Source organism: Lucilia cuprina, chromosome 2 (genome assembly GCF_022045245.1).
Source record: "Lucilia cuprina isolate Lc7/37 chromosome 2, ASM2204524v1, whole genome shotgun sequence".
NCBI classification, from domain to species: Eukaryota; Metazoa; Arthropoda; class Insecta; order Diptera; family Calliphoridae; genus Lucilia; species Lucilia cuprina.
This window is the reverse complement of record NC_060950.1, coordinates 29,597,044-29,614,943: the sequence shown is the minus strand read 5'-3', so window position 1 is coordinate 29,614,943 and position 17,900 is coordinate 29,597,044. Positions and strand designations below refer to the sequence as shown.

General features: G+C 28.6%; 1 protein-coding gene across 2 annotated transcripts in view; it reads right to left on the bottom strand.

Moving 5' to 3' along the window:
• Positions 1-17,900, bottom strand: part of LOC111686678 (putative neural-cadherin 2) — a 358,230-nt gene that overhangs the window by 49,682 nt on the left and 290,648 nt on the right. For both annotated transcript variants that reach the window (XM_046946650.1, XM_046946651.1), the window contains 3 exons: positions 8,382-8,525; positions 3,748-3,863; positions 1,802-1,966 (listed from right to left, as the gene is read on the bottom strand). In XM_046946650.1, the coding sequence (XP_046802606.1) occupies positions 1,802-1,966; positions 3,748-3,863; positions 8,382-8,525 (425 nt within the window). The remainder of the gene's footprint in view (positions 1-1,801; positions 1,967-3,747; positions 3,864-8,381; positions 8,526-17,900) is intronic.

The following is a 17,900-nucleotide window of genomic DNA, read 5'->3' as shown; positions in this document are numbered from 1 at the left end:
TAAAAATGTTTGTTATTGAAACTTTAAGAAAAACATTAATTACTTACATAGAAATGCATTACATTTAAAAACTGAAAGTGGTTTCATTATGAAAGGATTTTTCGTTTTCTTTTTCTGAAGAAGCCAAAAATAAAGATATAATTCCACTTTCTATCGGAATGAAATTATTTGACAGGCCTGATAATAAAAGATATAAGATTATAATACCTTCAATATATATTTATTAGTCTGTCTGTTGAAAGGACAATAATGTCTTAATAAGGTGCCAGTGATCATAATTTTTGTAGGTTTAATTCATCGAAAATATTCTCAATCAACATAAGTTAATCCATCGACATTAACTTACTTAATTTTATTATAATCACACTGTACCTCATATATAATTGTGTTTAAGAATGCGTGTGCATAAAACATTTATTTTTGTCCCTTTAAAGGCCATAAATTCATACATTGTTTTAACAGAAAAAAAAGAAAATGATGATGTTGTAAAATTAAATATTTTGTTGTTGTTGTTTTAATATTTTTCTTGCTGTTTGTCGCTCATTTCACTTTAAATTGTTACTTTGCAACATTGTGGCTGATAATTGTTGTGGGTGCGTTACTGTATTTTATTTTGCCACACATACAAATAAATAATATTAAATTATTTGAATTTATTATACAGTTTAAATTCATTGTTTAAGGCTAAAAAAAGAAAACACTCAAATATACAATGGAATAATTTACATACATTTATTTTTTAGCAAATAATATTGTTTTTCTTGCCGTCAATAACTCCTTTTGTAATCAAACAGCTGCATAAACAGACAGACAGACGAATGGCAGGACGTGTAAGTGTGCATATAATTGTCTGTGGTAAATTTATTTTTGTTTTAAAACATTTAAAAAACATGTATAACAAACTTCTCGTCCTTTAAATGTACATATACATATAAATATTTTTATATTTATATTGTGTATTTGGGTCGAACGTTATACAATGGTCATGAAATTGCATTTATAACAATTCATAACAATTCAGGCGTTAAAATACATACAATTTAAAACAATGTCGGTTCAAGCTATACCAAGTTTTCATTTTTTTTGCTTTTGTCTTTTAAATTTTTTGGTTACTACAAATCCGTACATATACAGCTGATGAAAACATACATATGTATGTTTATATAACTTTTGTTTATAAATTATTTGAAATCATTTGGGTATTGTTTTATATTACAATACCCGTGTGTACATTTTTTCTGACGCTCTACGAAAAAAGTTTATCGTTTTCTACGTTTGTTTAATACATGTGTATATCACTCGACGCTTTAAAGGTTTAAATTTTTTTCAAATAAATTAATGGAAAGGGAATTTTAAAAACAAAGTTAATCACGACATGATCGTGATTCACCTTAATCTAACTAGAACTGAACTAGAACTGAACTAGAACTGAACTAGAACTGAACTAGAACTGAACTAGAACTGAACTAGAACTGAACTAGAACTGAACTAGAACTGAACTAGAACTGAACTAGAACTGAACTAGAACTGAACTAGAACTGAACTAGAACTGAACTAGAACTGAACTAGAACTGAACTAGAACTGAACTAGAACTGAACTAGAACTGAACTAGAACTGAACTAGAATTGAAGTAGAACTAAAGTAAAATAGAACAACTTCATTAATCAACTGATTAATCATTTTGTATATAATAACGGTTATTTTGTCTTAAAATGCCTTAATAAAAATGAAGTGCATCGTGCGTATGATTAATGTTGAATTCTATAGAACGCATTATCAAAAATGTAAAAAGAAACTTACCTGTAATATACGTTTAGGAAAATTACGATCATCTTCTTCTGTAATTTGTGTACGATATGTTTGACGATCAAATGTCGGTGGATTATCATTAACATCCCGTACATTTATTATAACGGTGGTGTAATTTGTCTTACGACTACGTGAAGCTTCCAAGCGTAATTCATACTGCCGAAGAAAAAAATATATAGTATAATTAAATTTTATATGTGGTTAAATCGTAATTATATAAAAAAATACTAAAACCAAGATTTCTTTCACATACGTAGTTTTCAGCTGCCATTTCAGTTTATTTATTTTATAAGTGAGTTTTAGTTGTATAATTTTTTTTATATTTTAGTTTCTACTTAGTAGTCGTTAAAGCTTTTTGTCTACTTTTTAGTTTCGGTGCTTTTTTTGTGTAAATGTGTATTTAAAAAGTTTAATGTCTTCGAAAAAATCTGCATAAAACTTTGTTTAGTGTTATGTGATTTTTCCTATTTTTAGTTTTTTGTTGTTGATTTTTGTAAAAGAAAAAGTTCCCCATAAATATGCCATTAGAGTGCTATGATTTCATTTTTGTATAAAAAATAGCTAATATGCAAATCTCACATAAGACTGAATGTAACTGATGTCATGATCTCCATACTTTTTGTAGCATGTCAAAAAGTTGCAACTACAAAAGGAAACTTCAATGTTACTATTGTCATATTAAGTGGGTAAGTTTAAAACAATTGTGGGTGAAATTTTCTATAAGAAGATTCTAAGGCTAAAAAGTTAATCTTAAAAGTTATTAAAGCACAATATACTTAAAATTGATATTACTATGTCACTATAATCTCTAATATGAGATTATGTAAAGATTATTTCATCACCTTTTGTATTGGTTTTTGCAAAGCAGAAAAATTGAAATAAATTGACACAGTATAACATCATTCTGTTGCTATTTTAAATATTTTCTAAAGTCGCTGCTAATTTTTAAAATTACAATAATTCCTTTTTTCCCTCAGTTGGCATTTCCGTTTAATATAACTTTTATATAATTTTAGTAGTATTTATTTAATTTATTTTATTTTAATTTTCTAAAAATATTTTATTTGCAAAATAAAAAAGTACTTTATAAAGTTTTTGCAACTTTTTTATATGTTTGTTTGCACACATACTTATTTTATGTTTAATGCATGAGTGATGTGATTTTTATAATTTCTACAAAGTCTTGTCTGCAGGAAAGACAGAGAGAGAAAGGAAACTTAACATATTTTTGTCACATTTAAAAGAAGAGTAATTGTTTTTTTATTGCATACTTTGCGGTGTCATTTGCATAGACATAAAAGGTGTACGTACATACATACATACGTACTACTTTTTAAAGGAAATGTTTTAATAATTTGTAAAAGTTCGACATGATGGAAAAGTTGGCATAGAATCAAGATATTTTAACAGCTTCTTTCTGTCTATGCTCTGATACCTGGTGTGATGACCGGAAAGAACATAAAGAAATGAGATTTGTTCTAAAATCTTCTATAAATTTAAATTGTAATTTTGGACGGGGAAAAATTCCATATGTAACTAAGTTTTAAGTACTTAGCATCAAGTACTAACAAATATAGAAAAAATAAAAATGTATTTACTTAAAACAATAACTAAAAGTTTTCACAAAAATATATGAAATTTGTATTGAAATATAAAAACAATTTTTGATTATTTGTAACAATTTTTTGTTAATGAAAAGACATAATATCTAACGTGTGTTTTTCAAATGAAAAATTTATGTTGATGAAAAATAAAATAATTCAGACTAGAGTTTGAATCAAATAAAAGACAATTTTTTTTAATTTCTCATGTAAAATGTCCTAAGTAGGATTCGAACTCGAGCCTTTTAAAAATACAATATATGGTAAAACTAAAAAAATAATATTGTTATATGATAAATGCTGCATTATTTTAGTGTATCATATTGCCATACTTACCCTTGGTCTAGTTTCATAATCTAAGGGTGATGCTACGAATATAGCTCCAGTATTATTATGTACACCAAAAGCATTGCCTATGTTACCGCCTGTGATCGAGTATCGAATACTCGAGGCTAAAAATAGAAAAAATTAAATAAATAATTTTAATTGTTATTGTAAATATTAAATTTAAAAATAAATAAAACAAGTAAGAGTGTTATATTCGGCCATGCCGAATCTTATATACCCACCATCAAATCATTCTTATTAATAAATTTTGATATTATCGATCTTTGTAATCATATGTCAATATTAATATGAACATCGAGGAAATATTTGGAAGAGGGCCTTTAACCTTAATAGGGGCATAGGGTAGGGGCTCATACAAATATTTTACAGCCAATAAGTTATGAGTCAGTTATAGACCGATTTCCTACAAAACTTGTTTATGTAGAATATGAACGCTGTAAGCTAGTAATGAGCTTTAAGGTAATTTTTTTAAGAGGGCTTTACAAGGGGGATATGGTTAATTAAGGACCGATCCTTCTAAAATTTGATAAACAGCTTTTAGCTTTCAAAAAACTTGTTTATGTAGAATTTTACTGGTGTATTAACATTTTTGAGTGAAAAGAAAATCACTTTAGTTCCTATAAAACTTTTTTATGTCGAATTTTATTGCTATATATGTTTTTTAAGGTCAGATATAAGCATTAAAGTCATTTTCTGAAGTGGACCTTATATGGGGGCTAGGCGAAATCGTGAACCGATATTGCCCATTTTCAATACCAAACTAACTACATCAACTATAAGTATCTGTGCAAAATTTCAGCTCGCTATCTACTTCCATACGGACTCTATCGTGTTTTCAACAGACAGACGGACAGACAGACGGACAGACAGACAGACAGACGGACAGACAGACGGACAGACGGACAGACAGACGGACAGACAGACAGACGGACAGACGGACAGACGGACATGGCTAAATCGTCTTTAAATCTAATAAGGACCCAGAATATATATACTTTTATGGGTCTTAGACGAACATTTCAATGTGTTACAAACGGAATGACAAAAACAATATACCCCCCATCTTTTTTGATGGTGGGTATAAAAATAAAAAGTATTTTTAAAATCCGGAATCAAGTCTATTCTAGTCTATACTCTAGTCTATGGTCTTTTCTATAGTCTAGTCTATGGTCTAGTCTATGGTCTAGTCTATGGTCTAGTCTATAGTCTAGTCTATAGTCTAGTCTATAGTCTAGTCTATAGTCCAGTCTATAGTCTAGTCTATAGTCTATAGTCTAGTCTATAGTCTAGTCTATAGTCTAGTCTATAGTCTAGTCTATAGTCTAGTCTATAGTCTAGTCTATAGTCTAGTCTATAGTATAGTCTATAGTCTAGTCTATAGCCTAGTATATAGTCTAGTCTGTAGTCTAGTCTTTTTTCTTGTCTACTCTGTATGGTCTGGTCTATAGTGCGATTTAAAGTCTAGTCTACTGTCCAGTCTATAGTATAGTTTATAGTCTGCATTCTAGTCTAGTTTAAGTTCTATATTCCAATACTTAGCCTATTTTTTTGGTCTTAGGTAGATTCCAATAGGCGTATGTATTATTAAATGTGGCTAAATACTACGATGAGTTACTCTCCTGGAAGGTGGGCATGCAAAATTTGCTGAGTATTTTAAATATATTTAAGTCCGATTAGCGAAATCGGCATTTATATCGTTGTGTGGCGTAGGAAATAAATGTACTTATAAGTTGAGTACCTTAATAATTTTTCCAAATCTGTTACTATACTATGTTGTTTCGTTAAAACAAAGCGAATAAAATAAAAATTCCTTTATCTTACAACTTCCTATAAATTTATACGAATTTCATGCAAATTAATCCTCTTAGCTTTTTAATATGAAAGATTTTTATTTATTTAGAAGCCTTTTTGTATTGATAATGAGAAACATTTGACTTAATTTTTCCGATCCTGGTATTGAAATGAAACATATTCTGTTTCAAATATTGCATACCCCCTATTATTATATTTTATTTGTTACATATTTTTAGGATATAAATTTCCACTTAAACAAATACTAATACTAATTCTTGTTTTTTGTTAGGCCCATAAATTTCCTCTAATAAATTTTCTATACATTTATCTCTATTTATGCGTTAAACATTTTCAATATTGTACAATTTTACTATTTACAATTCGTTTTATTATTAATGGAAATTCTTTATAGAACTAACTCGTGTAGTACTTTATGTCAAATAATTGTGTTTTTTTTTATTAAAACTTCAATAATTTCGCAGAATATTTAATAATACTTTTGTTTGTGTTTCATATTTTATACTTGTGTATTTATTTATTTTTATCTTTTTTGGTTTATTGAGGGGTCTTCTAAGTAATTGTGTTTAATTTTCACATAATTTGTTTCGTTCTTAACAGAAAACTGTTTGTTTTTATTTTCGTCTGGGGGTTGTGTAGAGCCGGATATAAAATTATGATTTATTTAACTAAAGAAATACATTTAGACTTGGAGGCGACAATTTTAAAAGTTTTCTTTTTTTTAAATAAACAGATGAGTAATTTTGTTTTGAGGGATGAGGTTTGGGAATTTTAAACACTCATCAGGTTTTTTTTTATATCATTGAGGAGCAGTTGTTGAAGTTTTAAAAAGTAAACTTAATAATAAAGCTGCTTTATTTATATTTTGTATTGTTTAGTGTAAAATGAAAAATGTTTAAATAATGCTAAAGTTTAAGTTGCTTTTAATATTGGCCTCAGGACAAAAAAAAAAAAAATGTGAATTTTGTAAGGAAGTCATAAATATTAAATTATATTAAAGACCTTACATGATGTTTGTTAAATATTGGACAATTGAAAAGTAAATTTTAGGGCAACGTTAAGTAAGTGAAGATAAAAGGAAGTTAGTATGTTAAATTGTAAAGTATATGCTCGATAAGACAATTTTTATAACAAACACAACTGGAGAGGGGGTGGTAATATTCCTTTAAATTATTAATGATGTCTAAACATAACATTGATCTTATCAGTTCAATGATGTCTGTCTCTTACAAAGTTTATGCCTACACAGTTTACCCCCGTATTCGTAAAGATATTAATCGCTTATTTTAGGTTTATTACGCACATTTTCCATCAATAACCTTATTAAGCATTTATAAATATGGGGATTAGTGAAGAAATTTGAAGCATTTCTTTGCCAATTGAATCCAAATCATTTTAAATATTTCCAAATATTTTCAAAAACTATTTTCTAAAACACTATGTATTGATATACGCGTATTGAATAGTTCGGTGGCGATGTCCATCGATCACTGAAGTTTTTTTCAGTCAGAGATAAATTGTTTTCAAGTTGACTTACAGTTGGATGAACTTCTAGTCTCTAGAGACCTCTAAACTTTTTAAATCATACAAAATACTTCTATAAACTATTACTCCCTTTTTATAATTCAGTCACTCCTAGACATGATCTAGCTGATTATTAGAGTATAACATTTGTGGTGAATCTGGAAAAATTTGGTTCATTTGTTGTAAAATAAATTAGACTTTTGCACCAATACTGGTTAACATATTTCCCAACATCCAGAAGGCAATTACGACGACATTAATTGATTAAGTTATATTTAAGATCGTGTTGGACTTTAGGAGAGACATAACCGAGTAATCTTTCAGTAGTAGGTAAATAGATTAATAGGAGGATATTTAGTACATCAAATCCGAAGAAATACACCTATTGTGTGCTCCTTATTTTTCAATGTTAATTAACACAATTCAGTGTTAGTCAGGGAGGTTATTTCCATAATAACATTACTTCCAAGATACTAACATCACATCCAAGATATTTAGATCTAACTTCCGTAATAACATTACTTCGAAGATACAGTGTCAGTGGCAAAGAAAGTGCTCTAGAGTTTCACTGTCCTCTCCACATACTCTTCATTCGTCTGACTCCGCACGCCAAATCTGTGTAGATGTGCTCGCAATCCATTCAGAATACGTACCCCATACTAACTTTGGACTTCTTCATTTTGAGGAGATTTCTCGTCTTGTTTTCATCGGGATCACCCCATTGGATCTTTGTGGTTCATTATTCGAAAAGTTTGTCGTTAATCAGTCTAACTCCCTCGAGCTCCTTTCTCTTTAATACTAAACCTTACCTCTGGGAGAGTATTCAGTTAAAGCTTTCTTATAATTCAGTACGGTCTTAGATTTAATTCTATCACCTGATATCGCACTAATTGCCATCTGGCGCTGTGGGAGCCATATTTGCTCTATTGCTCGGACTTTCAGTAGTAGTAGTTCAAAAGTAGCTCTCAAGAGGCATGTTTAGTTGTATGTTTGAATGTCCTCCTCTTCCAATCAATACTTAATAAATATTCTAGTAGCTGGCTTTCAGACAAACGACTTTACGAAATTATAATATTCCCGAAGAATTCCAAATCTAAGTAAAAACCATACCCATACATAAAGATCACATTTCTACTGTTATGCGTTTCTTTTCATAGAAAATTTGCTAAAACACTTCGAATATTTTTCACCAAAAGCAATAACATCGTAAAACCATTCCTAACCTTTGCATGTTTCCCAGACAGACTTATATTTATTAATTAATTAATTTTTTTCCATATACTTACACTCATTGTGATTTTTGGCATTAACTGTGAGTACTGTTGTCTGTAAATCGGCATTTTCATCAATTTCAGTCTCGTATAAAAATTTATCAAAATAAGGCGGTGAATCGTTTTTATCGGCAATACCAATACGTACAAATTTTGTAACTGTAATGAAAAATACAAAAGAAAAACGAAAATTTAATTTAAATGTTTTTATTATATTAAATATATATTTTTATTAGATATTTTTTTGTAATTTTATATATTTTAGTTTAAAACTTTTTTAATAATTGTTTAGAATTTTTTCCCCTAAATATAAACAAACAACAACTAATACTGCTTTACAAAAGTGAAAACGAAAAAAAAACTTTTACTTAAAGTAGTTTCTTAGAAAAATATGTTTATACTTAGAGGAAAACTATGTACATATACATATGTAGAATATGTGTGTGTTAGTAAGTTTTGTATTTATTTGTATATGCTCTAGAAAGTAACATGGGTCTAAGTGCATAATGGCAGAACGAAGAAATGAAAATTCAAAATAAAAAACCAGCATTTAATTGTAGTTTCAGATTATAATATTTTATTTATAAGCTATTTTATATAAAATGTTTGCTGGGTTTTCGCTGCTGATTTCTGAGAAATCTTAAACTAATGTATGTTAGGCTTTCTTACACATACACACACAATCTCTTGCACATATTGTTAGATTTGTATAAAAAAAATAAGAACACTCGTTGTTGTTGGTTTTCTAGAAAAAAAATAATAAAAAATATGTGTTTTTTTATATGACTTCTTTAAAAAGTAAAAAAGTTTTCCATAACATTCCTTTTTATAAAGTTTTTTTATATGTTTTTTTATAATTTTATAGAATATTATAAATACAAAAATGCATAAAAAAGTTTAAACTGGATTTTATAGTTAAAATATAAGTAGAATAGTTAAATTTAGCAAAAACCATACTCATTTTAGAAAATAAACTATAAAAAAGTATTTAAATTAAATTTTGTTTTTTGTTATTTTAAAGCTGATATTTTTGAATTGAATTTTAAAAATTTGTATAAAGAATATTTCTTGTAATTTATACTAAACAAAAAGGAATAAGTATTTTATAACCAAAATCTTTTCTGTAATCACAACTTTGATTTGTACGTTGTATTATTCAATCAATAGATAAGAAGTTACTATGATCTCTAAAACTAAGAAATAGTAAAGTTCTGCCTAGAACGGAACGTTAAATTTAGTGATAGACGAGTTCTTAGCGCACTCTTCAGTTTATAAAAGAGTACCAGATATTTAGCGTCCTTGTCATACCTTGTCCTTGTCAGGACGTCCTGAACAAATATAGACCAATGCAGAAAGACAAGGATATCATATACATATATGATTATGTATACACACAACAGTCACAACATAAGATTTTTAATTGTCCTGCAATTCTATAGTGCAAAGTGACTGGATTATGTACAGCACCGGTGCCTGAAGATAAGTAGTTAAAATCAAGCATCAACTTAAGTAACAATGTTAAATAAGAAGTCGTAATAAAAAGTTAAATCGTTATGATCATGATCATTAAAACTGTAAGAAAATCCCGCCAGATGGTTGTTGTATTGGTGAACTCTAGCTCAACGCACTAAGTAGTAGAAATCGTATTTAATCAGTTCAAAACCATTTTGGAACTTATTAAATTTCAGAATTAGTAGAAAAAGTTGAAAAGAGGTAAAATTTTTTTGACCAGAATAAGTTTAAAACCCTGTAAATGCTGCGTGCATATGTTCCTCAGTCTTGTGACTACCATGGTAATAGACAGTCAGACAAATTAACAAGAAATAGATTTGCTTTGAAAATCTCTAATGCTATTTCCCTTGGATTCTAGAGGTATCCATCTTTTGCTGTGTATGTCTGGCCTAAAGTATGCAATCATTTATTTATATAAGCCTTAAAGTATACCATATTTTTTGCTTAAAATTACGACGTAGTTTAAAGTAAATCAATTCTTGGAATATTCCCGAAAATCCTAAAATTTTAGTGAAAAATGTTTATTTGTTAAAATTTATACATAGAAGCCACATAGAAACATACATTAAATATTACAGGCGCTCTCAGAACAACTCCTTCGAAGGCGCTGTTCACTATGCTGAACTGGCTCCCGGTCGATCTCCTTGCAAGGAAATTGGCTATGTCAACTGCGGCCAGTGGCAAGTGGAATCAATGCTCCATTGGCCATGCTAGGATCATGGATCTTATATCGGATAATCAGTATATTGTTGATTATTGTATTCCAGTACCGTCTCTAGTGAGAAGGTTCCAATATCTTATCTCTTCGGAGTCTGAGGAATCTCCCCTTCCGCCAATTAATTGTTTCCGAGTGTATACAGACGGATCCAAGACGACGAAAGGAGTGGGTGGTGGCATTTTCATTGAGGAATTTGGAACGAAAATCTCCTTCCGACTTAATGATGAATGTAGTATCCTTCAGGCTGAAATATCGGCGATAAGAAGGGTGGTAAATTGGCTAAGGTACTATCGGATATCTAATAGGGATATCAGAATTTATACTGATAGTCAAGCTGCTATTAAATCCCTAACTGGTGTGTTCTCCACATCCAAAATTGTCCATGAATGCCGGACGTCTCTCAATGGGATGGCGAGACATTCGAACATCACCCTAATTTGGTTAAAGGGACATGGGATTTCGTATGGCAACGGTATTGCTGACACATTGGCAAGAGCTGGCACAGCAGCATGGACATAGATCAGTTCTGCGGTATACCTCTACTTGCAGTTAAGAGGCAAATCAGTGAAAAATGCCTCTGCATCGCTCGCGACATATGGTCGCGTGAACATACGTGCACAACATGTAGAGTGCTGTGGCCACAAATGGATCCTCAAAGATCAAAATATCTTCTTGGTCTCCAAAGACCGCAGTTAAGTAGGCTGATATCGATTATCACTGGCCACTGTAAATTTGGGAACCATGCCAGACGCATTGGTCTCCCGTTCAACGATTACTGTAGGAGTTGTCAAAATGAGGATGAAGAAGAGACCATTACTCATCTTCTCTGTGATTGTCCTGCTTTGGCGGAGGCTCGTTTTCAGACGCTTGGATCGACCTACTTTGGAGATCTAACCGAGCTGTCAAATATTAAATTAGAACGTCTTCTAGAGTTCATTAATTTGTCAAATTGGGTGTGAATCCTATAACTCACACTACTCACCCATGGCAACTGCCCTGGCTTTCTCACTTCTCATCCTCTCCTTCTCTTTGCAACTGTTTCTGTTCTTTCACTCTCCTCAATCTCTCCCTCTCTTCTCTTTTCTTCCTTACAGGTATTTTTACAAAGGGATTAACATGGACCCAAGAAAAGCCGACATTGGCTACCTGTGCAAACCTAACCTAACCTACATTAACAAATATATTTATATATAAATACCCAGCTACTATACTGGGTATGCTTTGCTACCGTAAAAGCAATGTAAATTAATGTTCATATTCATTTAAAAGCTTTCATGCGAAATGATAAGGCTTTTGCTATAATAGTTTTCCAGACATACGATTTTTGCTATTTTTTAATACAGGAGGTTCCATTCCCGATATTAATAGTCCGCATTTTTTCTTAAATGTTCAGAAAAAAATGCAAAATTTAAAGAAGCTTTATTAATTTCCCAGTTAAATAAATTTTTGTATATTTTATTCATATGGGAGGTGCAACGTGCCCATTGATAGTCCGCCAATTTATTACACAAAATGTTTACATTGATGGGTAATTGCAAAATTTTAAAATTCTAACTCAAATAGTTTCCCAGATAGGCGAATTTCTGTATTCAATTTTTATGGGAAGTGCCACGCCCCTACTGCTACTTCACTCCTTTTTTTTCTTAAATAATCATATTGACACTAAAGTAGTTCTGACAAAATTTGAGGACTATAGCTGTTATATTTTCTCAGATATACGGATTTAACCTTTTTTTAACGCCCACTATAGAAATTTTAAAATTTTAACTACATTAGTTTCCCAGGTAAATAAATTTTAGTATGTAATTCCTAGGGGTGGTGCCACTCCCCCTATTGTTAGTCCATCAGTTTTTTGCCCTAAATATTCGTGGCTCCTAAAAATTGAGGACTCTAGCTGTTATAGTTTTACAGATGTACTAATTTAAGATTTGTTTATATGGGAGTTGTAACGCCCACTGTATCTGGGCTGTTCATTTTGTCAACATGTGTTCATATGGACGTCAAAGTGGTCCATACAAAATTTGAAGACTTTAGAGATATGCGAATTTTAATACTGATTTTGTATGTGAGCGTGGTATCTCGTCCACTTAACATTTTGAAATAAGAGGTAGCTTTATAATTCCTTCCAGATATATAGGAAGACACTGTGAAAGAATAAAATCGCTCCATCCGTTAAGCAGTCTAAAAACTTCAAACAAACACACATTTATTCTTGTATATAAGTATATAGATACAATTTTACCCTAAAAAACAAAAATATCATATTACTTATTAGAGTGGGAAATCACTCAAAATATTTGTTTAAAATTACAAACATAATGCCAGTAGTTTTATGCATTTGAAATACTTACACCATCAATACTTGTATCCGATAAAAATTCAATAACACAAATTCTAAACAGACATTTGAAGCAATAAAACATATTAAATTTCAACAAATTGGCATTTAGACGTGTAAAATTTTTAAGAACTAAGACATTGATTGACACATTAAAAAACAAAAGATATTTCATAAATAAAGAGAAAAAGTTTCTTGAAAAATTTAATTCGAGTTTTTAAGTTTTATTAATAAAACAGGGGAATTAAAAATTTTTAAAGGAAAATGTTTTAAAAGTTAAAAGTAATGTATTGTTTATTAATAAATTATGTTTAAATTATGTTTTTAATTTTTTATTTATTTAATAATATTTGTTAGTTTTTTCCTTACAACTTTTGCATGTATTATTTGCATTATGTGTTCAATGCATATAAGATGGCAAAGGACACTGCATAATTTCCATAATATTTATACATTTATCATCATTTTAAAATACGATATAATATTTTTTGGTTCCTCTTTCTGCTTTTTGATATCCAGAAATAAGAATTTTAACCATGGGGAAGCCGTCAAGTAGAAGAATTAAGAAAAAAACTCAACTGAAATGCGTATGACAGTTCGTGCTGAGAATATGAGTGTAGAATGAACAAAAAGAAGATAAAAATGCTTTATTTGAGATGACTGACCGACCTCCTTCATTATATTTTAAGCCGAGTTTTTTTTTTCTTAAGTTGAGTGAAATGAACAGGAAATGCTCTAGATAGATAGATAGATAGATAGATAGATAGATAGATAGATAGATAGATAGATAGATAGATAGATAGATAGATAGATAGATAGATAGATAGATAGATAGATAGATAGATAGATAGATAGATAGATAGATAGATAGATAGATAGATAGATAGATAGATAGATAGATAGATAGATAGATATATAGATAGACAGATAGATAGATAGATAGATAGATAGATAGATAGATAGATAGATAGATAGATAGATAGATAGATAGATAGATAGATAGATAGATAGATAGATAGATAGATAGATAGATGGATAAATAGATAAATAGATAAATAGATAAATAGATAAATAGATAGATAGATAGATAGATAGATAGATAGATAGATAGATAGATAGATAGATAGATAGATAGATAGATAGATAGATAGATAGATAGATAGATAGATAGATAGATAGATAGATAGATAGATAGATAGATAGATAGATAGATAGATAGATAGATAGATAGATAGATAGATAGATAGATGGATAGATAGATAGATAGATAGATAGATAGATAGATAGATAGATAGATAGATAGATAGATAGATAGATAGATAGATAGATAGATAGATAGATAGATAGATAGATAGATAGATAGATAGATAGATAGATAGATAGATAGATAGATAGATAGATAGATAGTTAGTTAGTTAGTTAGTTAGTTAGTTAGTTAGTTAGTAAGTTAGTTAGTTAGTTAGTTAGTTAGTTAGTTAGTTAGTTAGTTAGTTAGTTAGTTAGTTAGTTAGTAAGTTAGTAAGTTAGTTAGTTAGTAAGTTAGATAGATAGTTTGTTTGTATTTCACTAACTAATTGGTTAGTAAGTTAGTTAATGCATTTCTTTTCTTCAACAAATAACGAAAAAAATTTCTGAAAACTTTCGATACACACTATCTTCATCATCAAATTGTGGACTACAATTCAAAATTTATGATTTGTAAACCATGTAAACAAAATGCTTTTAGAATATTTATAAGAAAATTTATTATTTATAATGTATCCCATATTCCTTTTGATTTCATATAAAGGCTGTTTAAACAAAAAAACAAACTCAATCTTATTTTCTCAATATCCTTTGGCTATCAATATAAACAAGATCCTTGAATTATACTAATGTAACAGAAAATACAAATTCTTGTTATGCAGAAAACAAATCTATTTAAAATGTATTTTTGTACTTTAAACAACAATCATTTATTTCCTTAAAGCATATTTCAAGAAACACACAACTTTAACATGAAATCAAGAGTTAAACCTTTCATGCATCACAATTTTTGTATAAATAACAGAAAGCAAAACATGCTTGTTTTTTTTAGGAAAAAAAGGAAAATTATCCTTTAAAAGATACAGAATTCGCTTGAAAAGAAAACAACAAATAAAATTGAAAATAAACAGCTCAAACTTAAATCTTTCAAAATAAACCAAAAACCTAAAACCAACTGAATTGATGTGAAATGAAATTGAAACTGAACACGAAACTACAATAAAATAAAATGACAATTTGTGTAAGTAAAGTTTAGAAATTTACGGCAGAAATTGAACCCTTTTTTTATACATATTAAATGAAGTGTATTTATATTTTGCTTCATTTGTTTTGTGTCGGTGTATTGTTCGAATATTAAAATAACGGTCTGGAATAATATTGCTTGTCTAAAATTATATGTTTAGGAAGAAAAATTAATAGAAATTTGTAAGTTGGTGGGAAAAATAAAACCAAATGACTATGGTCCTGTGCAAAGGTTAAAATGTTAATGTTAATTTTGTAAATGTTGTTAAAGAGAATAATCATTTAATACATTTGATACAGTTTAATGTTTGAATCAAAAAGTAAATGTTTTTCTCTTTTAGTATCAAACCATTGTCAAGGCGTCATAGCAGGTATGAAGAAAACAGCCGAACTAACTAACTAACTACCTAAATACCTAACTACCTAACTACCTAACTAACTAACTGACTAACTAACCATCTAAATTATTTTTTATGCCTTTAAGCGTTTCCTTGGAGTTCCAGAAAATTTCCAAAAATAGTTCTAAAATTTTAATAATAATAATTTTAATAATTTTAAAAGTTTTACAAATGTTTCTATTCATTTACATTTGCATGAGAAATATTAAAAAAAAAATAATATATTATAATAATCTAATAAAACTAAGTCATTACGTTAAATATACGCATTAAACCTTTATCCTCATTAGCTTGCGTAAAATGTATTTGGGGTACAGTCCTGGGAACATTTAAAACCTTTTTACATCCGAACAATATAGACCGAAAGAAAATAGTAAAGAAATTAGGTCGATATCTTTCTCATTCTTGCGGAATTTTCGATTTGAATTTTGAGAATTTCGGAAAAAGCTAATTTTTCCCTTAAGTGTCTAGATTTAAAAATAAACTTTTAAAGAATACATAATTCCAGATAATATGAAATATACATTTGAAGTTTTAGTAAAATTGAAATTGAACCGATAAATTGTGAAAGTTGAACTTAAGCTGTACAATATTTCCCAATATTGTATTTCCCAATATTCTCTTTAAACCCTAGTGAATACTATTTTGTTATCAACCAATGAACATTTAAGATAAAATCAAAAAGTATGTGAACAAATTATTCAATGCCATTTTGCGAGAAAATGCTGTATGATAGAAAAAAATGATTATGATTTGATAAAGGTTTCAAAAGTTTTCACAATCCTTCATTTTGTTGGCGTTTCCTTGTATAATTACTTTGTTTAACTTTATCGTTTAAATGAAACCCCTTTTTATAAATCAATATTAGATGTGCATATTTCACAAATAGTTTGAAATATGCATATCTTGATTTTGGTGTAGTTTTTTTTTTAACAAAGGATCAGTGAACTATGATGGCAATAAATGTAAAGGAAATAGCAAAGAAAAATAAAAACTTAAAATTTTTTGCAAATAGAAAAAAATGAAAAAGCAAACGTGTATTCCAAACTAACATAAACTTTGAATAAATAAGCTTCATGATGCATTTCTGTTATTCACTCTTGCACAACTTGAATGTGTTTTTGACATGACATTAATGTAACCATTTCTTGTATCAAAATTTTTACAGAAACTGCCAACATATATACACAAAAAATACACATTATAGCAGTAAACAAAGAAAGGAAACTACATATAAACAAAAGGAAACTAGAATATGTCACGTTAAAAGAAAAAACTTTGGAATTAATAACATATTTTTATAAAAAAAACATGTTGTATGTTTAAATATAAAATTCTGAAAAAATGCTTCTAGCAGACAAGTAACTATTGGCAACAGGTTGTCATAAGAAAATATTAACAATTTTATAAAAAAAAATTTATAAATAATTAAATGTTTAAAGATGTTATTAAATATTTTAGATGTTTAATTTTTGGGGGAAACTGCATTGAATTCTTTTCATATATTTATGTCACCTTTCACACACAATTTTTCTTAACACTGACGTATAATTAATATTATTTAAAAAAATACCCTCAATTAATATTAAGTATACGCTTAGGAGTACATATAATGAATATAATAGTTGTTTAAAAAAAAAACGTATGGTTTATTTTTTAGATAATAAAATAAACTTACTGCAAATGTCTTTTATTACCTCATAATTTATAAAAAAAATTATCTTTTACGACTATTTAACAGAAAATTTTTTTTTCTTAGCTGTAAAATTATTACTAGAAAAGTGTAGGTTTAAAAATTGTTATAAATTTATAAGTTTTCTTTGTGAAAATATAAGCAAATACATTAAAAAATATATAAGTATTTTATGTTCTTGAAAATAATTAGTTTACATTTCGTGCTTTATTTTAATTTCATAAACAGATTATTATTTTCACTAACACTTCAAACTGTGTTTGGGGAGAAAGTTTAAATTTATTTAGTTAATGAAATTGCAAGATGTAACAGTTTTTTGTTAGAATTCTTAAAAAGCTTTCAAATATAATTAGACATTATTTTTATGTGTGTTACTTAACATTAAGCATACAATTTATTAGTATTTTAATAATGAACTTTGGTGTTTTCATAATCTTTCTTCAAGAACACGGACAACAAATGACACACCATCTGTGATCTTGACACTTTAAAGCGTCCACCATCTGTATGTAAAGCCATGGTAGAGGGTTAACCTGTGTGGATTGTTTTGGAAATGTCTTCATTGAGAAAAAAAAAAAAACAAATAACTAAGTCTCACCTCCTATCA